Source organism: Dipodomys ordii, unplaced genomic scaffold, assembly GCF_000151885.1.
Source record: "Dipodomys ordii isolate 6190 unplaced genomic scaffold, Dord_2.0 Scaffold19, whole genome shotgun sequence".
In the NCBI taxonomy this organism is placed as follows: Eukaryota; Metazoa; Chordata; class Mammalia; order Rodentia; family Heteromyidae; genus Dipodomys; species Dipodomys ordii.
Genome location: NW_012267235.1, coordinates 16,306,833 through 16,329,723, shown reverse-complemented (window position 1 = coordinate 16,329,723; position 22,891 = coordinate 16,306,833). Strand labels below are relative to the sequence as shown.

The following is a 22,891-nucleotide window of genomic DNA, read 5'->3' as shown; positions in this document are numbered from 1 at the left end:
AGGGGGAAATAGGAATGTATAAAATGTCCTCATTATTTCAAAACAAAATCTTGAAAGTTCCATTGGGTTACATTCTAGATGAAGAGAAAACAACAGCATTTTTTTTATTAGTAGGAGATCCTGATTTGTTGTTGTACTTAGATCTTCTGACCATCTGAGGGAGTTAGAAGTTAACAGCTGTAGCTCTAGTTTATCTTTGCATATTTTAACCCAAATATGGTAAAGGGCAGGACTACAGAAGGAAGTGCCCATATAATAAACAGGGCTCAGAACTTGTAACAGAAAACTTTTTAGATATTCCACTTAAGGGAAATCTGTCTGTGCTTTTCACTTTGGCTAATGTCTCATTTAGACCTAAGTTTCTAAACTTTTCTTGGGAAAATAAGCATTCTTTAATCTCCTCTCTTCTGAATTGTAGAAATCAGATAAAATTGCATAGTAAAATGACCTCTTGTGACTTCACTGAAGAACCTATAAAAAAGATCGCCATCTTTGGAGGAACTCATGGAAATGAGCTAACAGGAGTATTTCTAGTTAAGCACTGGCTAGAGAATGGTGCTGAAATTCAGAGAACAGGTTTGGAAGTGAAACCCTTTATTACCAACCCAAGAGCAGTGGAGAAGTGTACCAGATACATTGACTGTGACCTGAATCGTGCTTTTGACCTTGAAAATCTTGGGTAAGATTTTGTTTTGTATTGTGTGTGACTATACGTGTGGGAAAAGTGGTAGGTGTTTGAAAGTGAGCTTACATATGCATATGATCAATATCCATGTTCATAAATATCATGGCTATAGTGAATAAAATCACTTTCACTTTATTGAGGCTGTATTGTGAATTACACAATTAACAAAACTGGGCATTTGTTTGCCCTTTCACAGACTTTTTAAAGCATGTGGCTATTCTTCACTGTTTTGTTTTTAAATGAAGTCCAAAAAATTTAAGAAAATAAATGGCAAAGTCTGTTATTTAAAATCATATCTTTAAAGACACAGATTTAATAATACTTTTCACTAAATTAGTGTTTGACCTCTCTGCTCATGTACATGTTTGTTACCATTTTAAAGAATTCAGTGCTATCTTTTCTTACAACTATGTTTATGATATCCATAAAGTCCTAGTTGTTAAAAGGGTGATGTTTAAATGAACATTTGTTGAATGAAAGCATGACTAAGTATCCATTGCCAGAAAACTACTCTGTGGCCTGAGGAGCAGATATATTTATCTCCGATTGTGGATTGCTGCAGATGAGAATAATGAATGCTAAAGACGTTTTCATTGAACTTTCTGCATTTGAATTATAGCTGATTTACAATACACTGTGGACAGTGTATATAATAATAATAGTCTGGTTTGTTACTTGCTAATTATATTGCCTTTGTTTACATAACAGTAGCTGCTATGACATAAGCCTTTTGCTACTTCTTTCATTTACCTAAAAGAATTAAACATCTATTCTGTGTCAAACACTGTGGAAGCATAAAATGGTTTTTATCCTCAAAGGGTTGACAGGTTACTAGCTATGATATAAGACATTGTAACGACTAAATGTACTGCTTCATTTACTTACTTGCTTTCTAATAAGCATTAGTTGGAGTTTAAGAATTCCTTAGGTTTAATCTCACTTCAGAACAAACAATAAATGCTTCTTTTAGCACAAATATATATATATATATATGCTTTCCAGAGAAATTATACAGTAGCCATACTTTGTGTGTCAAATCATAATTTGAGAAATTCATAATTTCAGAAATTCAACATCTTTATAGGTGTATCTTTATGATTGCATCCACATTACTAATGTTCATTAGCATAAAATAGCTATTAACTAACTCATATATTACAAGTAAAATTTTTGAAGAATAACTCTTACTTTTTAAATACATTATTTTTTACTGTTTATTCCTGCTCCTTTTTGGTATTTCCATATATGCATATGGAATATAAAATAAGAATAACATGAGTGTAAATGTGTGTGTGTGTGTGTGTGTGCATGCAAATCCTGGGGCTTGCACTCAGGGCCTGGGTGCTGTCCTTGAGCTTTTTTGATCAAGGATAGCATTCTACCACTTGAGCCACAGCTCTACTTCTGGGTTTTGGTAGTTAATTGGAGATAAAAGTCTCACAGACTTTCCTGCCCAGGATGGCTTTGAACCACTATCCTCAGATCTCAGCCTTCTGGGGAGCTAGGATTACAAGTATGAGCCACAGTGCCAGCTAAGAATAACTTTTAATCAGCATATTAATTTCCCAAATAACTCTGGAACAGACTGGGTTTTCTTATTATAAACAACCAATGTCATGCCTTTCAATGACAGCAATATTTTAAATTGAAATCACATTCTTTCTTATTCTTTTTTTTTTTTTTTTTGTCGGTCATGGGGCTTGAACTCTGGGACTGAGAGCTGTCCCTCAGCTCTTTAGCTCAAGATGAGCACTCTACTACTTGAGCTACAGTGCCACTTCCGGTTCTCTGGTGGTTTATTGGAGATGAGAGTTTCCAGACTTTCCTGCCCAGGCTGGCTTTGAACCACGATCCTCAGCTCTCAGCCTCCTGAGTAGCTAGGATTACAGGCATGAGCCACCAGCACCCGGCTTCTTTCTTATTCTTTACTCACAGGCTAGACAGTTCTCTCAAAGGGTAGCTATCAAAATGAGATAAATAAACCAGTCCATCTCTCTATTAGCCCTCTCCCAAATTTACTAATTTTCCTAGAATTCTTACTTCAATGATGGCACCATTACCCACAAAGATCACCTATAGAAATCCTCTTAGAGTCTTTGTGTTCAACTCTCATGTTTAGTGGATCAGTAAGTGCTCCCAAGTACTTTTTCTTTTGGTGCTGGTACTGGGGCTTGAACTCAGGGCTTTAGATTCTCACTCAGCCAAACCTTCCCCTGCCCCATGGCTTTTTTGCTAGTTAACTAAAGATAACAGTCTCACAGATTTATCTGTCCAGGCTACCTTTGAACCTTGATCCTCAGAGCTCAGCTTCCTTAATTGCTAGGATTATAGGTCTGAACCACCAACACTCTGCTCTTTCAAGTATTCTTTACAAGAATCTCACAAAGGTAGTCTTCTTGTCATTACCTTAGTTTATTTTTTCTGTGGACAGTTAAAATAGCCTCTGATAGGATTTCTGTTTCCAGTTTTACTCCAATTCTTCCTGCCATCCATCATCCATATGCTAGCTACAAGTATCATCCAAACATGCAACTATATTCTTCCATTGCTGAAATTCCCTTAAAATTTCCTATCCATGGCTTGTGCCTGTAATCCTAGCTAATCAAGAGGCTAAGATCTAAGGATCATGGTTTGAAGCCAGCCTGAGCAGGAAGTCCATGAGACTCTTATCTCCAATTAATCACCAAAAGACAGAAGTGGAGCTGTGGTTCCAGTGGTATAGCACTAGCCAAAGCTCAAGGACAGTACCCAGGCCCTGAGTTCAGGCTGCAGGACCAGCATAAACACACACACACACACACACACAATTCCTTTAAAGAGTATATGTAATTTAGAATCTAATCCCTGTCTATTCTTTCAGCCTCATTCTTTAGGATTCTTCCAATAATACCTAAACTCTAGAGATGGGAAGTGAAAGGTGTCCACAGTCTTTCAAAATTCTAAACCTTGACTCTGAGCAACTTAGTAGGAAATAGGACCATTACTCAAATGAGATAGACCATTGTAGAAGTAAATATTTATGGGGTGACCTCATGGGCTTGTTCTATTAACTTTTAAATGCACATAGATAGATAAATAGATATTACATTAGTAATCATGTCTGGTTGCAAATAAAACCACAAGAATAGTAGCTTAAGCAAATAAGAAATTCTTGGTCATAAGCAATAAGTCCAATGGCAGACAGACCCAGACTGGTTCTATAGCTCTATAATTTCATCAGTACCACAAGCTTCTTCTATAGTCCCAGAATTGTTGCTCCTTATTCTTGATTGCATTCCAAAGAAGAAATACTTAGATATAAATCAACCCCCTGAAAATACAAGCAAAATAACCAAGGCATTGAATAAATTGAACTATATGAAATTGTAATAATGTCATAAGGAAAAATAAATTTAAGGTATTGTCATGCACAGTAATTTAAAAATTATCCTAACCATTGCCAGAGGTGAGGAAAAGATGAATAGGGATCCATTTAAGAGCATAATGATAATCATTAACTTACTAACCCTCACCACAGAAAAATATACATATGTATGTATCTAATTAGATCTCAATTTAAAATATTCAGTTAAGGCCTGGCATGGGTTATTTAACCTATAATCCTAGCTACTCAGGAGACTGAGATCTGAGGATCAAGGTTCATAGCCAATCCAGGTAGGAAAAGTCCATAAGCCTTTTCCAATTGACCACCAAAAAGCTGGAAGTAGAGCTGTAGCTCAAGTGGTTGAGTGCTAATTTGAGCAAAATAGCTCAGGGACAGGCCCTGAGTTTAAGCCATAAGATAGGCACAAAAAATGTAATTAAGATGATGTGAGCATCTAAGCTTGGCTGTTTTGTTCACTCAATTTAGCTACAGAAAAGAGGAAATGTACGTTCAATGGCATTTTCCCACAAATATAACTAGCCTACTATAACTACTAAGAAACTGTTAATCAAATTAATATATAACATTTGCTTGGGATTGAAGTTAAATGATAAATTGTTTGAAATGTTCTACCTGTGACATGCCATATACATGAACCTATCATTTTGTAACCCTGCCAAAATGATATTAGTTATGTAGAATCAATTAGAGAAAGAAGTATATTGTTTAATTTATAAAGGTTTTAGGTATGGTAGATACTGGTGACTCACACCTATAATCCTCACTATTCAAGAGGCTAAGATCTGAGAATTGAAGTTCAGAGTCAGTCCAGTCAGACAAATCTGAGAGTCACTTGTCTCAAAAATAGTCTGTAAAAAGCTACAAGTGGATGTGTGGCTCAAGTAGTAGAGCTCTAGCCTGAGCACAAAAGCTATGCAAAAGCTCAAATCCCTGAGTTCAAGCCCCAGTATCAACCTTATAAATAAATAAATAAATGTTTCAGATATGTTTTTCCTTCTCTCACAGATTTTTTTTTTCAGTTGTGGGGCTTGAACTATGGGCCTGGGCACTGTCCCTCAGCTCTTCAGCTCAAAGCAAGCACTCTACCACAGCGCCACTTCTAGTTTTCTGGTGGTTCATTGGAGATAAGAGTCTCACAGACTTTCCTGCCCAGGCTGGCTTTGAACTGTGAGCCTCAGATCTCAGCCTCCTGAGTAGCGAGGATTACAGGCATGAGCCACTGGCACCCAGCTCTTACAGCTTTTTCATCTTAAAACTATAGCAACCATTCTTTGTACACTGTCAACTTATTGTATAGTTATGTTATCTTAGCCACAGGCATTGTTAATCTTTTCCTTTCTGCTCAAAACAGCAAAAAAGTTTCTGAAGATTTGCCATATGAAGTGAGAAGGGCTCAAGAAATAAATCATTTATTTGGTCCGAAAAATAGTGAAAATTCCTATGACATTATTTTTGACCTTCATAACACTACTTCTAACATGGGATGTACTCTTATTCTTGAAGATTCCAGGAATGATTTTTTAATTCAGATGTTTCATTATATTAAGGTAAAATGTCAATTTTTAATTTTTAATTTATAAGTTAGCATGAGACTACTCAGGAGGCTGAGATGTGAGGATTGTGGTTCAAAGCCAGGTTTGGTAAGAAAGTCCCTGAGACACTTATCTCCAATGAACCACTCAAAAACTGGAAGTGGTGCTGTGGCTCAAACTGGTAGTCTTGAGCCAAAGAACTCAGGGACAACACTCAGGCAAAGTTCAGGAAGTATTATTTAATGTTGGTTAAAAAAAACAGCGATAACAAGTTTTTAACCTTGCCCTTATCTCCATTTAATCCAGATACTCCCAAATGTATGTCTGATCTTTCAGTACACACTTCATATAGTTCATTATTTTAGGCCTCAGAAATCTGTGAGATGACAGTATCAGTAACCCAGTGCCTAAAGCTAAAGAAAACTTGCTAGAAAAAATAATGGAGCAGGCCTGGGAAGGTGGCTCAGTGGTAGAGTGCTTGCCTCTCATGCCTGAAGCCCTGGGTTCGATTCCTCAGCACCACATAAACAGAAAAAAAAGCTGAAAGTGGCGCTGTGGCTCAAGTGGTAGAGCACTCACCTTGAGCTGAAGAGCTGAGAGACAGTGCCCAGGCCCAGAGTTCAAGCCCCATGAACAACAAAAAGAAAGGAAGACAGAAGGAAAGAAAGAAAGGGAAAAAGAAAAAATAATGGAGCAGAAATACAAATAATGGATTGTGTGTTTATTTCTATATAGTAGACATCCTTCCTTCCTGAAAACTAGTACAATTTACTAGAAAAGGTTGATCCATGTAGCCAGGAGAATGCAAGTTCACATCTTGGCTTTCTTATCTATTAGAAACTTGGACCAGACACTAATTGAGGCAGGCTTTAGTGGCTCATACCTGTAATTTTCACCATTCAAGAGAATCTAAGGATCACAATTTGAAGCTAGCCAAAGTAGGAAAGTCCATGGGTACCCTTATCTCCAATTAACCACCAAAAAAAGCCCAAAGTAGAGCTGTGGCTCAAGTGGTAGAGCTAGAGCTATAGCCTTGAGCAAATAAGCTCAAGAGCAGCACCCAGGCCCCTGAGTTCAATCTCCAGGACTGGCAGGGAAAAAAAAGGAATTAATCTTCCCAAATCTTACTGCTCATTTTATGTAATTAGTGTACTAATGAAGTATTCAACATAGCAGCCTATATAAAGTTTATTATATTGATTTCTCTTGAGTTTTGACAATAACTAGATAGTGGTTCTAAAGAAAATGGGAGATCATGCAGCTGTCATTTGAGAAGAAAGCTTGATGCTTTGGTTCCCAACATGGAAGTAGCATGGCTTATATTACCAAAACCAAGAGGCCTGACTCAAATTCTTAGAAGCAGAAGAGAGGAATCACCCAACATCTGTAAAAACCTGGACTTCCAGAAAAAAATAATATTCTTTAAGAGACCAATACTACACTAAGTAGCAAGGTTACCAAAAATAACTGAGTCTATTTGGAAGGGAAATTTATTACATATTCTTTAACCATTGTGTTAGAGAATTATTGTGTACATTTCATTTAAAAAGCAATATATAATCTGATTTTATATATAATTGGTTCATGTGTTTTCCAAGCTGTGGGTTTCACAGTGTGTTTCATAAAGCTCTCTGGCTAATATTAATAGGTAAAGTAAAATATATTGAAGACATTACTAACAGTAATGGCATATGTTGTTTATATAATAAGAAATGCATTTTAAATTTTTTTCAGACTTCTTTGGCTCCATTACCTTGCTATGTATATCTTATTGAACATCCTTCCCTCAAATATGCAACTACTCGTTCTATAGCCAAGCATCCTGTTGGTAAGTCATATTTCCTAGTGGTGAATAAAGTTTGTCCTATGTGAAATTCTGAGAAAATAATTTTTCTAATTTTAATTTTTGTTGGTTTTGGGGCTTGAACTCAGAGCCTGGGCACCTTCCCCGAGCTTTATTCACTCAACGTTAGCGCTCTACCACTTTAAGCCACAGCGCCACTTCCAGTTTTCTGGTGGCTAATTGGAGATAAGAGTGACATGGAAACTATGGGACCTATGTTTCTTTGGGCCTGGCTTACTTCACTTAATATAATTTTTTCCAAATCTTTCCATTTCCTAACAAATGGGGCAATGTCATTCTTTCTGATGGAGGCATAGAATTCCATTTTGTTTATATACCACATTTTCTTGATCCATTCATCTACCGAGTGTCATCTAGGTTGGTTCCATATCAAGCTATGGTAAATAATGCTGCAATAAACATGGTTTCCCTTATTTGCAATAACTAGTATATGTCTGAGACAAGCAGAAAAGGTCAGATAAGATGATATTAAGTGAAATGAACCCCAAGATAAGGACACAAATGGTTTTTTCTTTCTTGCTATTGCTTCTAACGTATTTATAAGGTACCAAGTGATTTTTTTTGTTGGTGCTTTGTATGTCCCTCCCCCACAATATAACCCTTGTTCTCACTGTATTTGATGTTGGTATAATTTGGGGGAGGGAAGGGAAAAAACAACTTGTTTAAACAGGGATACATATTGACCCACTGCAACAATGAAATATACAAGACACTATGTTGAAAAACGAACTTTACAATTTAGGCTGGGTGTGTGATTAGGGCATGGGGGGGAGGGGAGGAGTGTAGTTGTGGAGATGGAAGGAAAGGGATAGTAGGGGAAAAACAAAGGAGGAGATAACAATGCTTGATAAGAAATGTGCTCATTACTTTGCTCATGTAACTGTAACCCCTCCTCTGTACAGTATTCTCAGAATAAAAACCTTAATTAAAAAAAAAAAAAGAGTCTGGGAATGTGGTTTAGTAGTAGAGTGCTTGCCTTGCATGCATGAGGCCCTGGGTTCAATTCCTCAGCACCACATAAGCAGAAAAAGCTAGAAGTGGCACTGTGGCTCAAAAGAGCGCTAGCCTTGAGCTGAAGAGCTGAGGGACAGTGCCCAGGCCCAGAGGTCAAAACCCAAGACCGACAAAAAAAAAAAAAGAGTCTCATGGATTTTCCTGCCTGGGCTGGCCTCCAACTGAAATCCTTAGCTCTCAGCCTCAGTAGGTAGGATTACTGGTTCCTGACAAGAAAATAATTTTTTAAAAATATTCATGCACCAGATGCCAATGATTGTAATCCTGTAATCCAAGCTACTTAGGAGCTGAGATCTGAGAATTGCCATTCAAAGACAGCCTGGGCAGAAAAGTCTGAAAGCCTCCCAATTAACCAGAAAAAAAGTTAGGCTAGAAGTGTGGATGAAGTGGTAATGCACAAGCCATGAGGGAAAAATGCCAAAAGAGAGAGCAAGAGGCCCTGTGTTCAAGCCCTAGTGTTACCACACAAGAAAAATTATAGCTGTCTTGCTTACCATAATGTTTGACTGACAGGTAAGAAGCACATTAACTTGAGGCAGGCTCTAACTGTACTTAATTTCCTTAGCTTTTTTGAGTAGCTTTCTGCTTTGTTCATATAATCACCTTTGTTATTACTGTTCAGTTGTTCAAATGACAAATTCCCAAGATTTAAGTGAAATACTGCCTCCATATAGAATCTACTCTGATTCCACTCCCAGAATTATTACTCCAGACTTTACACAGGTATTTATTGTGGTACTGAGGATGTAGTGGTGAAGAAGCCATGTAGTTTTCCCTTAAAGAAATTAGTATCTAGGGGCTGGGAAGGTGGCTCAGTGGTAGAGTGCTTGCCTTACATGCATGAGGCCTTGGGTTCAATGTCTCAGGACTACATAAGCAAAAAAAAAGCCAGAAATGGTGCTGTGGCTCAAGTGGTAGCATGCTTGCCTTGAGCTGAAGAGCTGAGGGACAGCGCCCAGGATCAGAGTTCAGGCCCCATGACCAACTGGAAAAAAAAAAAAGAAAAGGAAAAAAAAAAAGAAATTAAAGGAGGAAGCAGCAATGCTTGATAAGAAATGTACTCATTACCTTGCCCATGTAATTGTAACCCCTCTGTATGGTATTTTCACAATATAAGTAAATAAATAAATAAAAATAAAAAATAGTATCTAATGAGACAACTAACAGCCAACCAGGTCACTACTACTACAGAGGGGACCACGGCCAATACAGAGTCATTCCACACTCTTCCAGAGACACCTTCATGAGTTAATCATCTGCAGACTACACCATACTTAAGATTGCTATTTTTTCTCTCTTTATGTATATATATACATATATATTTTGTAAAGATACTGTACAAAGGAGTTACAGTTATATGAGCTAGGTAAGGAGTCCATTTCCTATCAAGCATTGTTATACCCACCTTTGTTTTTCCCCTACCATCTCTTCCCTCCCCTCTCAGTTTTATAATGAGTAATTTGTTGGTAACTAATGTAAGCAATTGAAAAACATTTTAAGTAATCCTGGTTGTTTAAGAGGTGATGTTTTGTTGCATAATTAAGTGAATTAATTCAATATCAAATGTAATTGGAGAATATATCCAAATATAGGCACATAATATTGCCTAAATATCCAAATATAGATAGATACATAGCTGTAATTTTTTAAAGCCTTAACAAGGTAAGATAGGGCTAGATATGTGAAAGAGAACCTGCCTAGCATATATGAGGACTTCAATTAGATTTCTAGCAAAATAACAACAACAAGAAGAATAATAAATGTGGAATAGAATTATGGCTCTTTTTGAAACCAAATAAAAGCAAAGGATTTCCAAACCTTTTTTTTTTCTTTTTCATTCTTTTAGTACTGAAATTAGAGTTTCTTACTCTCTAGGCAAGTAGTCTACCACTTGGGCCATCTATTCAGCCCTAAGATTTCCAAACTCTGAAGATCAATTTTGCTCTATGATACCTAAGGTCAATGTTGTTCTTTTTTTTGCCAGTCCTGGGGCTTGTGTACTGTCCCTGAGCCTCATTTGTGCTCAAGGCTACACTCTACCACTTGAGCCACAGATCTACTTTCCAATGTTCTTCTGAGCTACAACAAATATCTGCTGCTACTTTTGGCCCTGACAAATAGAGTCAAATGTTTAAAACATTTCAATATGAGGAATTATAATTGCTACTGATTATAAATCATTAGAAATATTACACATTCTCTGTTTCTCTGTAACTTGATTTGGAGTCCTTTTATGGCATACTTACCCATTGAATTATAAACACTTCACATCAGAAGACACTGTTTTGATTCAACATTTCATAATACACTAAGACCTTTACCTAAGCTATCATCCATTTATACTAGTCACCTACAAGGACCATTCTAATTCCAAAGTAGTTGAAATTTAACAGGATCATTCTCAGTCACTAAACTTTGTTCCAGAAAGCAGCAGTTTGCTGTAACCAGCCTCATGATCATTCCAGAACTGTCACAAACACACACATGTACACACATAGAAACATGACTAGATACAACTTCTCTTGACTTTCTCAGATTGGCAATGATCTCACTTGAGATTCAATAGTTATTTTATCTTATTTTATTTTTGTGCTGGTCCTGGAGCTTGAAGTCAGGGCTTTAGTGCTATCCTTAAGGTTTTTTGCTCAGGGCTACTGCGCTACCATCACTTGAGCTACAGTTCCACTTCTGGCTGTTTGGTGGTTATCATAGATAAGAGTTTCATGGACTTTCCTGCCCAGGCTGGCCTTCAGCCATGATCCTCAGATCTCAGCCTCCTGAGTAGCTAGGATTACAGGCATAAGCCACTGGCACCCAACATTAATTTTTTATCATCATTTTTCCTTCCCTCCATTCAACTATGCTACTCTACATAAACATTTACAGCACTATAAGATCTTACATTAAAGATAATTTTTAGCTTAGAAAATATGACCACCCAACCACTCACAGTGAGAATATAAAACTTCACTAACCTTTTGTTCTGATTAAAGCATCCACGAATACCTGTCAATAGCTTCTTACTCTCTAAATAGGACTGACCATACCACAATACCACAGCTCTTGCCCTGTGAAGACAAGAATACATAGAACACTTTTGGCTGCTTGTAACCCAAAATGGCATAACAATAAGATAAATGTATTATTTTACCCAATATTTCAACACAAGGGACTAGGTTTCTTTTATCTTTCTGGTCTACCACATTTGGTGTGTCTTTAGTGGCTCTGTGGCATGTGATGTCCACTGTGATTCCAAGATTCATACAACAATATGACAAGATACAATAAAGGAAACTCTAAAGAACTACCCTACATCTCTTTCATTTTGTCACCTTGGGCATAACTGGGCCATACATTCATTCTTCAGTCAATCACCAAAGTGTCAGAATTACTATGATTAAATTGAACCATTCAATATGTAGTCTTGAGCTGAAGAGAAGTTCATATAACTTGAAGATTGACTACCTAACAGATTATGATCCTATTAAACAGGAGTAATGGGGCTGGGAAGGTGGCTCAGTGGTAGAGTGCTTGCCTTGCATGCCTGAGGCCCTGGGTTCAATTCCTCAGCACCACATAAGCAAAAAGAAAAAAAAGCCGGAAGTGGCGCTGTGGCTCAAGTGGTAGAGCACTAGCCTTGAGCTGAGAGCTGAGGGATAGCACCCAGGCCCAGAGTTCAGGCCCCATGACCGGACCCAAAATAAATAAATAAATAAATAAACAGGAGTAATGAGGAAGGAATTTGGAATAGGCAAACTACATCTTGTACACTATACATGCAGACATAGCCATGAACACAATTTTTGTGTGTTTATACAAGATATAAAGTAAAATACATTTTTACAAATAAATTTACACAAAATACATGATTTACATTATAGTTTAAGCCATTTTGAAATATCTGCAGCCACAAGTATTCTATGGATTCATGTCTTTAGAGAAGACTGAGGTTTGAAATGGTCAGTCCTAGGTAGAAAGCAAGATGCTGTGCACCAATAGGGAGGGGTTGGGTCTTCACCCAGAAGAATACAGTTAACTAATCACTTATGCACAGATACATACCTTACCAGCATATATGATACCATATACTTAAATGTCCCTAGGCACATGAAGCTAAACACAACAATTTTAAAAATCATGATAAGGAAAAAAAATAGTAATGTTTTGTGAACAGAAATAGGAAAGGCATAAAAGAAAAGAGAATGAAAATTGGTGATACTATACTGGATGATAAGTTTGAAAAAAATAGAAAAAGGGCTGGCTGCCTATAAATAAATAAAACTCATGTCTATAAATCTAGCTACTCATGAGGCTGAGATTTGAGGTTGTGGTTCAAAGCCAGCTCAGGCAGGAAAAGTCCATGAGACTCTTATCTCCAATTTACTACAAAAAAGCCAGAAATGAAACTGTGGCTCGAGGTGTAAACTGCCAGCCTTGAACAAAAAAAGCTAAGGGTAAAAGACTACACATAGAGCTCCCCTATGACCCAGCAATCCCACTTTTGGGCATTTACCCAAACGATCATAAACAAGGCCATACTAAAGCTACCAGCACAACTATGTTTATCACAGCATTATTCACCATAGTTGAACCCAGATGCTCCTTGATAGGTGGATGGATCAAGAAAATGTGATACACACACATACACACACACACACACACACACACACACATTCACGCATGTGCGCGCACACACACACACACACACACACACACACAATGGAATTCTATGCCTCCATCAAAAAGAATCCACCGCCACATTTTTTAGGAAATGGAAAGATTCGGAAAAAATTATATAAGTGAAGTAAGCCAGGCCCAAAGAAACATAGATCCTATTGGTTCCCTTATTTGCAATAACTAGTATATGTCTAGGATAATCTCACCAGACAAGTAGAAAGGCTCAAAAGCTATGCACATATGACCATTTAAGATGATGCTAAGTGAAATGAACCCCAAGATAGGAACACAAGAGGTTTTATCCTTGTTGCTATTGTTTTTAATGTACTTACAATGTACTATGATTTTTTTCTTTTGTATATTCTTCCCCAATGGTATAACCCCTGTTTTCACTGTATTTGGTTCTGGTGCCCTGCATCTTGTATATAAATTTTTCTAACTTGGTGAGGGGAAGGGAAATAACAAAATGCTGAAACAAGGATACAGGTTGGTCCATTGTAACAATGAGATGTACAAGACACTATGTTGAAAAGGAACTTGACAATTTTGGGGAGGGTAAGGGAGGAGTTGGGGAGGTGGGGAGGGAAGGGATGGTAGGGGAAAAACAAAGGAGGGAGTAACAATACTCAAAAGGAAATGTACTCATTGCCCTACTCATGTAACTGTAACCCCTCTGTACAATATCTTTACAGTTAAAAAAATTTTTAAGCTAAGAAAAAAAAGCTAATGGAGAGCAGCTAAGCCCTGAGTTCAAGCACCAGTATAGGCACAATTTTAAAAAAGGTAATGATTGGAGCACTGACTTTGTGGGAGACTTTAATAGGAAAGGAACAAGACAAATGGTTGAGAGAGAATGTTTTGTAGATGTAAAGATGCATGTTTAACAACCATGGGAAATAGACCTGATAATACAGACTCATTTTATTGGAGATAGATTAAACAACTACTTTTTTCTACAGAAAATTAAATTAGTTGTACTATATTATCAGGATGAATTATATTAAGGACAAAAAAATCGCTTCAAGATCACTTATCATGTCAAAAATCATGACTGTGGCTCATCTAGCTAGATTTCAAAGACTAAATAGATGTCCTTCCTCCTGTCAAACTAAGTGTTAGGTCTTGGTCAGTTGTCTTTGTGGTCACCTATTAACTTTTTCAACCTAACTTTGTTTACCTCTTTTACTATGTTATGAACTTTTGATATTTTGACAATATTGAAGGAAATTTTTTTAAAAGTGTCTCTGAATTCTTCACAGTTAAACACAATTCTATGTTTTTTCTATAGTCTCTCCTAGTCTTTATTTGTTATTTTGTGTTATTTGAATATATAAATGTTCCTTTATTGTCTAACACTATATTTCAAATATTTTCTATAATACTAAATGTTTTACCGTTGAAAAAGTGTTTAACAATGAGATTCTAGATCTTTATATATTAAAATGTTCCACTTGGGGAAGGGGGAGAGGCAAAGTAGGAGGAAAATGAAGAAAGGGGTAACAAGTTTGACAAGAAATGTATTTATTACCTTAGTTATATAACTGTAGCCCCCCGTACATCACTCTGACAACACAAAAGAGAAAAAATAAATAAAATAAAATGTTCCACTTTACAGAATGTTCTAATACTTGATTCTATCACCTACTGTACCTAGGTATAGAAGTTGGTCCCCAGCCTCAAGGTGTTCTGAGAGCTGATATTTTGGATCAAATGAGAAAAATGATTAAATATGCTCTTGATTTTATACACAATTTTAATGAAGGTATGTGGTGAGTGAGAATCATTTTCTTGATGTGTATTTGAACATCACTTGGCCATCAGAATGTGTGTATATATGAGTGTGTAACTTAATCAATAAACACTGAAATGGGAATTGGAATCTAGGTCAAATTTGTCTTAGATTATTTTTTGAAACAAGGTGTCACCATGTAGCCCATCTAGCCTCAAACTTATGATCCTCCCGCCTCAGTCTCCCAAGACCTGAGATTAGAAGTATATGCCACCTAACCTCACTCTTAAATACTTTTTTATGTGCTACATAAGACACATTTACTTTTTTATTGTCTTTAAGTAATTGTACAAATAAGTACAGTATATTTTGATCAATGTCAATATTTTCACTCATCCCTCCCCTACCCACCTCTTCTCTCAGTTTTCTTAATTTTGTAGGAAATACATTGGATTCATGACTGTATTCTCTCCTTCTCTTCTTAAATCTTCTCTACTTCAGAAATTCTTCAGTGACCGTAGGATATTTAAGAAGAGCAGCTACCCAGAGTCAAGTTTCCTTATAACTTGTCATTTTAAAAAGCACAAAAATCTGTACAGTAAGTTCACAAAAAATTAAAATTTAAATTTAAAAAATAAAAATTTAAAAAGCACAAAAAGACTAGGAAATACAAATGTCTAATAAACATAAGAAGAAATGTTCAACATTGTAAATAACCAGAGGAATGTAAATTAAAATAACATTTTTCTTTATTATATTGGGAAAATATTAAAATCCAATGATAAGTTACTCTCATTACCTGCTACCTGCTGGAGAAATAAAATAAATTAAAGACCCTTTACAGGTCAATTTTATAGTATTTACTAATTAAGATGCACAAGTGGGACCCAGAAGTTTCACAAGTACATGTATACCCAAATATACACTGAGTGGTTATTACAACTCTGTTCATAACAGTACAACAATGAAAATAACTCAAATGTCCATTAGGTATTAAAATTTATAATAAACTAATGTGGAATAATATTCAAAACACATTATAATTAAAAGAAAACAAATTGCAGGCCACAGAATATAGTATGTTGATTTGCTTTAAAATAATACTACTAAACTGGGCATGGTGGCATATGTAAATAATCCCAGTTTTGGGGAGGCTGAGGCAAGAGGACACAGAGTTCAAGGCCAGCTTGGACTATATAGAAGTTTGAGGCTAGCTAGGCTATATAGTAAAAACTTGTCTTAAAAACAAATACGTGCATACATACATATATGTATACATACATAATCACTTACTAGAATACATATACATATATGCTAAAATATACAATAAATTTTTGAACACACCAACAGATTACAGTAATGTCTAAGGAAGAGAGGAATAAATGAGGCTCACTCTGTTATTCAACAAGACTAATATATTCATGTATTATCATTAATACATTATTCTTGTTGAATATTTCTATATTTAACAAGTAAATAGAGACTGGTAGAGAAGTTGGTGTTTGGAACTCTTATTTATTCAGTATATCTAAAAAAAGCACGTTATAGAGTCTATTAATTATAAGAAAAGTTTACTTTTCAATTGTAACAACATCGCATAAGACCAATAGGCTGAGTTGTAGCATTTCATGAAGAAGTCATTGCAGCAACAGTGCTAGTGTGGAGTCTGGTGCCTGGAGAGAAATGTAATTGCCAAACTTTAGATGTGCAGCCCCTGTGAGCACAGGATCTTCTGTGGTTGGCAGTCTTTGGTACGTAGTCATAGAAACTGAACATCAGCTGTTGCCTTCCAAGTCTAGGGACAGGTTCTGTCCTGTACATTGAAACCAGGATTGGGACAGTCACCACATACACATACAGCATCCTCAAACAATGTGGATCTACAATGATATGATAAGAAATGACATCCACCCAGAAGGCCACAATCAAACATAGTTTAAAAATCACAGTCCATAGTATGCTCCCATAGGCATTAGTAGTGGTAACTCCAACAGCCCACTTTCAGTCTCTGCAAAAACCCAGCAGTTCTCTATACCTTGAATCTGACTTTTATGCCACTGAATAGGCTTGCAAAAGACTTGCACCTGTGACTTGCTCTCTTACTGCTCTCCCAAACCTATACCATCATGATTTAAGTCAATTCACATGAGCCTGCTGAATAAGGAAAGGTTCTACAATGGAAAACTCATACAATGGAAAACTCATACATACCAGATGCCAGACATACGAGTGAGGCCATCTCATAACACAGCTTTTAGCTGCCTGACAGCTTACCCTAAATCCATAAGCAAGGCAGTCAGAAATTAGCAAAGCCAGTCCAGAACATGAGCTGGACATTTGCCATGGTTTTTTTTTTTTTGTAAGTTAAACTCCCCTGCCAGGCAGTACTATATTCTGAGAACAAGCTGTTCACAAACTAGCCAAATGCCTAGTGTACTGAACACACAGAACCACTAGGCAGAAGCCCTAGCTGACTGGCATTCATGGAAGAATTTCTGAGAGAAGCAAACCTAAACCTTCATCAGTCAAGACATGAAAGCAAGCCACTAGAACATCTAGAGATTACACAGCAATGGGAGGAAAAGGTGATACAGAAAAGAGAATAAAGTCCAGAAGTCCTGACTCACAATCCTAGTGTTTTAGCTCCCACACTGGCTTTTCCAATTCTATTTTGTTCATCAGTTCATTTCTGGAAAGAGTTCTGAGAGGAATAATTCCAGAACATCTTTTCATTTCTTATTTATGAAATATATTTAAATAAACCTGTTGTATTCTCCTATTAACTATCTAACTATCTTTGTGGTTTTGTTGCTGTTCTTCTTTAAAGTATCTATTTCCCTTTCTAGGAGTATTCTGTGTGTGTGTGTGTGTGTGTGTGTGTGTGTGTGTGTGTGCACGCGCGCGCACGCACAGGACACATGCATGTGTTGGTCTGGGACTTGAACTCAGGGCCTGAGCACAGTCCTGAACTTTTTTTACTCATCTAGAGCTCTCTCACTTGTGCCACAGCTCCACTTCTGTCTATTTTAGTGATTAATTGGAGATATGAGTCTCATGTACTTCCTTGCCAAGGCTGGCTTTGAACTGCAATTCCTCAAATATCAGCCTCCTAAGTAGCCAGGGTTATAGATGTGAGCCTTAAGCACCCAGCTATAGGGTATTTTTTAAGTTGCTAATAATACATTTTTTCCATAGGAAAAGAATTTCCTCCGTGTTCTGTTGAGGTATATAAAATAATGGACAAGGTCGATTATCCCAGGAATGAAAGTGGAGAGATTGCTGCCCTCATCCACCCAAATCTGCAGGTAATATTTGCTGCTTTTGTAAAACTGAAAATAGCCGGGCACCAGTTGCTCACACCTGTAATCCATTACTCAGGAGGCTGAGATCTGAGGATTGAAGTTCAAACCCAGCTGGAGCAGAAAGTCTGTGAGATTCATTTCCAATTAACAAGCAAAAATCCCAAAACAACAGTGTGGCTCAGGTGGTAGAGAGCCAGCCTTGAGTGAAAGAGCCAGGTGAGAGCATAAAACCTTGGATTCAAGTCTCAGTAATGGCACAAAAAAACCTGGTTCCCAGGTTCCATCCCCAGCAATTCTGATTTGATTAATCAAAGCAGAGACAGGGAATCAAATGAAGTCATCTAGTAATGTTGGTATGTTCACTTCTAGGCAGCACTGCACTATGAGTCTCTGCAAATGGAACTAGCCATATGCGTATGGAACCTTCCTCCATGGGTCCTAGGCACACCTCTGGCTGAAAACCACTGGTCCAGTGGTTCTACAGGCCATACCAACCTTCTCAATTCCTAAGACTTACAAAAAAATTAGATATTAAATATAAATGAGCAACATGAAGTGAAATTATCTCTTTTTTGACAGATCTCTATGAAATGATGTTTTAGGTACATTATTTTGTTTTGTTTTTTCTACAGTACTGGAAATTGAACACAGGTCCTTATACATACTAGACAAGCACTCTACCACTTGAACCATGTTCCTGGCTCCATTGTTTTGTTGTTGTTGTTTTTACACACCTGATATTTTATTATTTTCATCTGCCACTCACAGCAGTCTAAAATTATTAGACACATTGAAAATTTATACATAGATATAAAACTAGACCCCGTGCTTTTGTAGATACTATATTTTTCCATGTACATGGGCCATTGTCGGTTATGCATTTCTAATATACATTTCTGTTCATTTATTTGAAAAGTAACACCAATATGCTTTGCTGTTTTAAAGATAGGCTTTCAATAACTATGGCAAGGCAGGATCCTTCTGCTTCTACCTCCCAAGCATGTGAGATTACTGACATGCACCACCATGTCCAGCTTAATTATTTATACTGATTGCATGTAGGACTACACACAAAAACAAGTGGATTTTGCTCAATGAAAAATTTTGAGATCCATTTTTTGAAGAAATGAAAGAAAGCACAGATACAATCCATAAAGAAGTCTATACAATATCTTAAAATAAATTTTTATTTAAGAATTTACTAAATGTCAATTTTATTTAAATCAATACATTAAAACTATTACAATTTAATTATTAAAAAATCACATCATTCTCTTTTTTTCTGTTGTACTATACTGAGCCTGACCATTGTCCCTTAGCTTTCTCCATTCAAGTCTGGCACTCTTCCACTAAGTCACTGCTCCATTTCCAGTTTTATTTAGTGGTTAAGTGGATAAGACTCTCAAGGACTTTCTTGTTGGCTCTGGCTTTGAACTTTGATGTTCAGATCTCAGCCTCCTGAGTAGCTAGGATTACAGGTATGAGTCACCAGGTCCCAACTTCAAGTCACTCTTTTAATTCTAATTTGATGAGATTAGGTCAGACCCTATAATCCATGTTAGGGCATATTAATATCCCAAGTCATTATCATGTGCAGCTATGGTTGAGAAAATCCCTGTGATGCAATTCTTTTTCTTTTCTTTTCTTTTTTTTTTTTGGTCTGGGGCCTGAACTCTGGGCCTGGGCGCTGTCCCTCAGCTCTTCAGCTCAAGGCTAGCACTCTACCACTTGAGCCAAAGCACCACTTCTGGCTTTTGCGGTTTCTGAGGTGCTGAGGAATCGAATCCAGGGCCTTATGCATGCAGGGCAAGCACTCTACCACTGAGTGACATTCCCAGCTCCACATTTCTTCTTCTATGTTCCTATTCTGCATATGAATTGCTGACAGATTATTCATATGAAGAATATTATTTAGTATGTTAGCAGTGGGAATTGTAATTCTGCTTTGTTAACAAACTCTCGGGTAAGGCGAATGCTGATGCTCTTGGGAAATGCTAGAAATACAAAATCTCAGGCACTACCCCGACTATCTATAGAGTCAGAATCTGCATTTTAATCTTCCAGGCGATTTGCATGCACACCCAAGTAGGAGAACAATTGTTCTGGAGATCCTGTGGTCTTATGACATTGGTGTACAATGGCCAAATCATGGTGCAAAACGTTCCAGCTAACACCACATGTAATATGAGGATACATAGCTATATGCTAGCTTTGTAGTAGAGTCTGACAGAAAATTTTTAAGTAGGAAGAAAGCCAAAGGTAATTTATCTTAATTGTCTCCTGAGAGGATCAAGACTGGAAACCATTGCACCCTGGAGATCCTGTGTTTGTGACTATTGATGGAAAGACTATTCCACTGGGCGGAGACTGTACTGTGTACCCTGTATTTGTGAATGAGGCCGCTTATTATGAAAAGAAAGAAGCTTTTGCAAAGACGACTAAACTAACACTCAATGCAAAAAGTATTTGCTATGCTTCCCACTAGAAATCACTGCTAGCTCACTTATTATAGGGTATCTTGAAAAGCCCTACAACTCTGTAATTTCCTCAAGAGCAGGATTGTGCCCTTTCACATCCGTCCACATAGCACCTAGCCCAGACTCTTGTGCAGTAAGCGTCCAGACCAGTCTCTTAAAGCAAAGAATAAATTAACGAGTGTCTTCTAAAAGCATCATACTCTATGTACATAGCTTTCCAAAGAAGTCTGCTTCATATTTCAACCCATTTTGGTAGTTTAACGTTCTTCATAAACAACCTTCATAAACAAATATAAAATTGAAAAAAATACTATATGGAAGTTATCAACTTGAACACAAAATGAAACAGAGTATTTCATGTTTGTTTTAAGTAATATGTAAGTACTCTGGAAACTAATGGCTTTGGCTTGCTATTTTTTGCAATTTTCATATCTAATGACTATATTAAATATACAGTCTATAAACTTCTAACAATACTTGGGATACCTATAGGAGATTTTAAAATAATCTTCTATAGGTGACATGTCCAAGAAAAATTAGGACTACATCAAGAAACTCGGTATCTCACATGCCCCTTGAGAAGCTACTATCTCTAACCATCCTTCTCAAGGTGGAAAATTTGGAAAAGGCATATTTCTAACAGCTGTCACTTGTCATTTTGAAAGGACTCGCTCACCCTAATCGTCAACTGAAGTTGAGGAGTCACTGAACTCTAGTAACCACTATCAATTAGAGAGAGCTGTGGGTGCCAGTGGAGACATGGCCCAGACTCATGGCTCTAGTTTGCAAATAAGAGCTTTCATGAAGCTTTCTTAAGTGTTGAAACTCCTGGCTTCCCATGCTTCTTCTCCTCAAATACCTGCAGCTGAAACCTGCCCATGCCCTCTCTCATCCTCTAAAATGACCTCCTTCTGCCTCTATGGCAACAGAAGTCAAGGAAGGAGTGTTTTTTGCCCCAAGAAATGGAACCAGTGTATTGTTCATGAATTCCAATGTGTTTATCAAAAATACTAACATTATCTGGAAATATATGCATGTATTTCATTCTTCTAGGGTAAATGACCTTAAGCCAATTTCAATCCATAGTCAATGTTAAATAGAACACAATTAAATGCTTTATAAATTTTAAGCATCTATTTTGTGCATTATGGAATTATTTTGTTAGAATAAACACTTTTTTCTGAATATTGTTGTAAAATTTTGTCAATTAGCTTTCCTGTGTTATGTTTTATAAGCTTCCTTCTCCCATTCTTAACATTTCATTTTATTTCAGAGTTCACTTTCTGTGGGTCATTTTTTGCCAGATGTAAATGTTGGCAAGAAAACTTTATTCTTCGATCAATTTTTAAATGTATTTACAAATTTATGAGGTGCAAGTTTGGAGATTATTTTATTAAGTCTTCTTTTCTCTGAGTTGGTCTTGATAGTCTTCAGTATTTCTAGTCAGATATTTCTTCAGTCTGTAACTCATTGCTTCACCAGTTCAGGCACTTTGAGTTGTGTTTTTGTTTTGTTTTGTTTTGTTTTTGTTTTTTTGGGGGTCCAGTTGTGGGGCCTGAAGTCTGGGCCTGGGAGCTGTCCCTTGTCCCTCAGCTCTTCAGCTCAAGGCTAGCGCTCTACCACTTGAGCCACAGTGCCACTTCTGGCTTTTTTTTTCTTTTTGCTTATGTGGTGCTGAGGAATAGAACCCAGGGCCTCATGCATGCAAGACAAGCGCTCTACCACTGAGCCACCTTCCCAGCCCTGAGTTGTGTTTTATTTGCATTATTTCTAATCTACAGATGTGTTTTCTCATGTATAAAATAGGAATGGGAATAATAATAATGCCTCTCTCATGGAGTAATTGTGAGGATTAAGTTAGATAACCTTGTAATGCCCCTTGAAGTCAAGAAAATCTATGGGAATACAGACAAAGGTGGCGAAGAGTTTTATTTGACTGGCCATGACTGCCTCATCCTGGGAGGACCAAGAGCAGCACCAACCTACAGTGAGGTAGAGTGCAAGTATCAGTTTACAGATGCTCAAAGAGCATTGGGGCAGGGATATTTTTCAGCTGTGGTCAGGACCAGGCATGTGGGGGTTATCAATAAATGAAAAAAAGCAACCTCAGTGCCTAGTAAATGGTGTGTACTTCATACATTATTCAAGTCCACACCTCTCACAAAAGGCCCTTTAGGGTCTTACCCTGTTGGACTCATCTCCTTCTCTGTTCTTCCTGGTTTTTTT

At 37.1% G+C, this 22,891-nt stretch overlaps 1 protein-coding gene across 3 annotated transcripts; it reads left to right on the top strand.

Annotated features, from left to right (window-relative positions):
* Window positions 1-279: 279 nt before the first annotated feature.
* Aspa (aspartoacylase) lies at window positions 280-21,850 on the top strand. 3 transcript variants are annotated; one of them, XM_013013407.1, is made up of 6 exons: window positions 280-679; window positions 5,422-5,617; window positions 7,337-7,430; window positions 14,812-14,919; window positions 18,082-18,191; window positions 20,476-21,850. In XM_013013407.1, the coding sequence occupies exons 1-6, from the start codon at window positions 444-446 to the stop codon at window positions 20,671-20,673; spliced, it is 942 nt and encodes a 313-aa protein (XP_012868861.1). In that variant the 5' UTR covers window positions 280-443; the 3' UTR covers window positions 20,674-21,850. The 3 variants fall into 3 exon arrangements, with proteins under 3 accessions (XP_012868861.1, XP_012868862.1, XP_012868863.1); XM_013013408.1 differs by having other exon boundaries at window positions 20,253-20,568; XM_013013409.1 differs by lacking the exon at window positions 20,476-21,850 and adding an exon at window positions 18,558-18,739.
* Window positions 21,851-22,891: the final 1,041 nt, after the last annotated feature.

Coding starts and splice junctions, on each gene's coding strand:
- Aspa (XM_013013407.1), top strand. CDS start 444: ATGACCTCTTGTGACTTCACTGAAGAACCTATAAAAAAGATCGCCATC. Junction 680..5,421: donor TTTGACCTTGAAAATCTTGG/GTAAGATTTTGT, acceptor TGCTCAAAACAG/CAAAAAAGTTTCTGAAGATT. Junction 18,192..20,475: donor TCATCCACCCAAATCTGCAG/GTAATATTTGCT, acceptor GTCTCCTGAGAG/GATCAAGACTGGAAACCATT.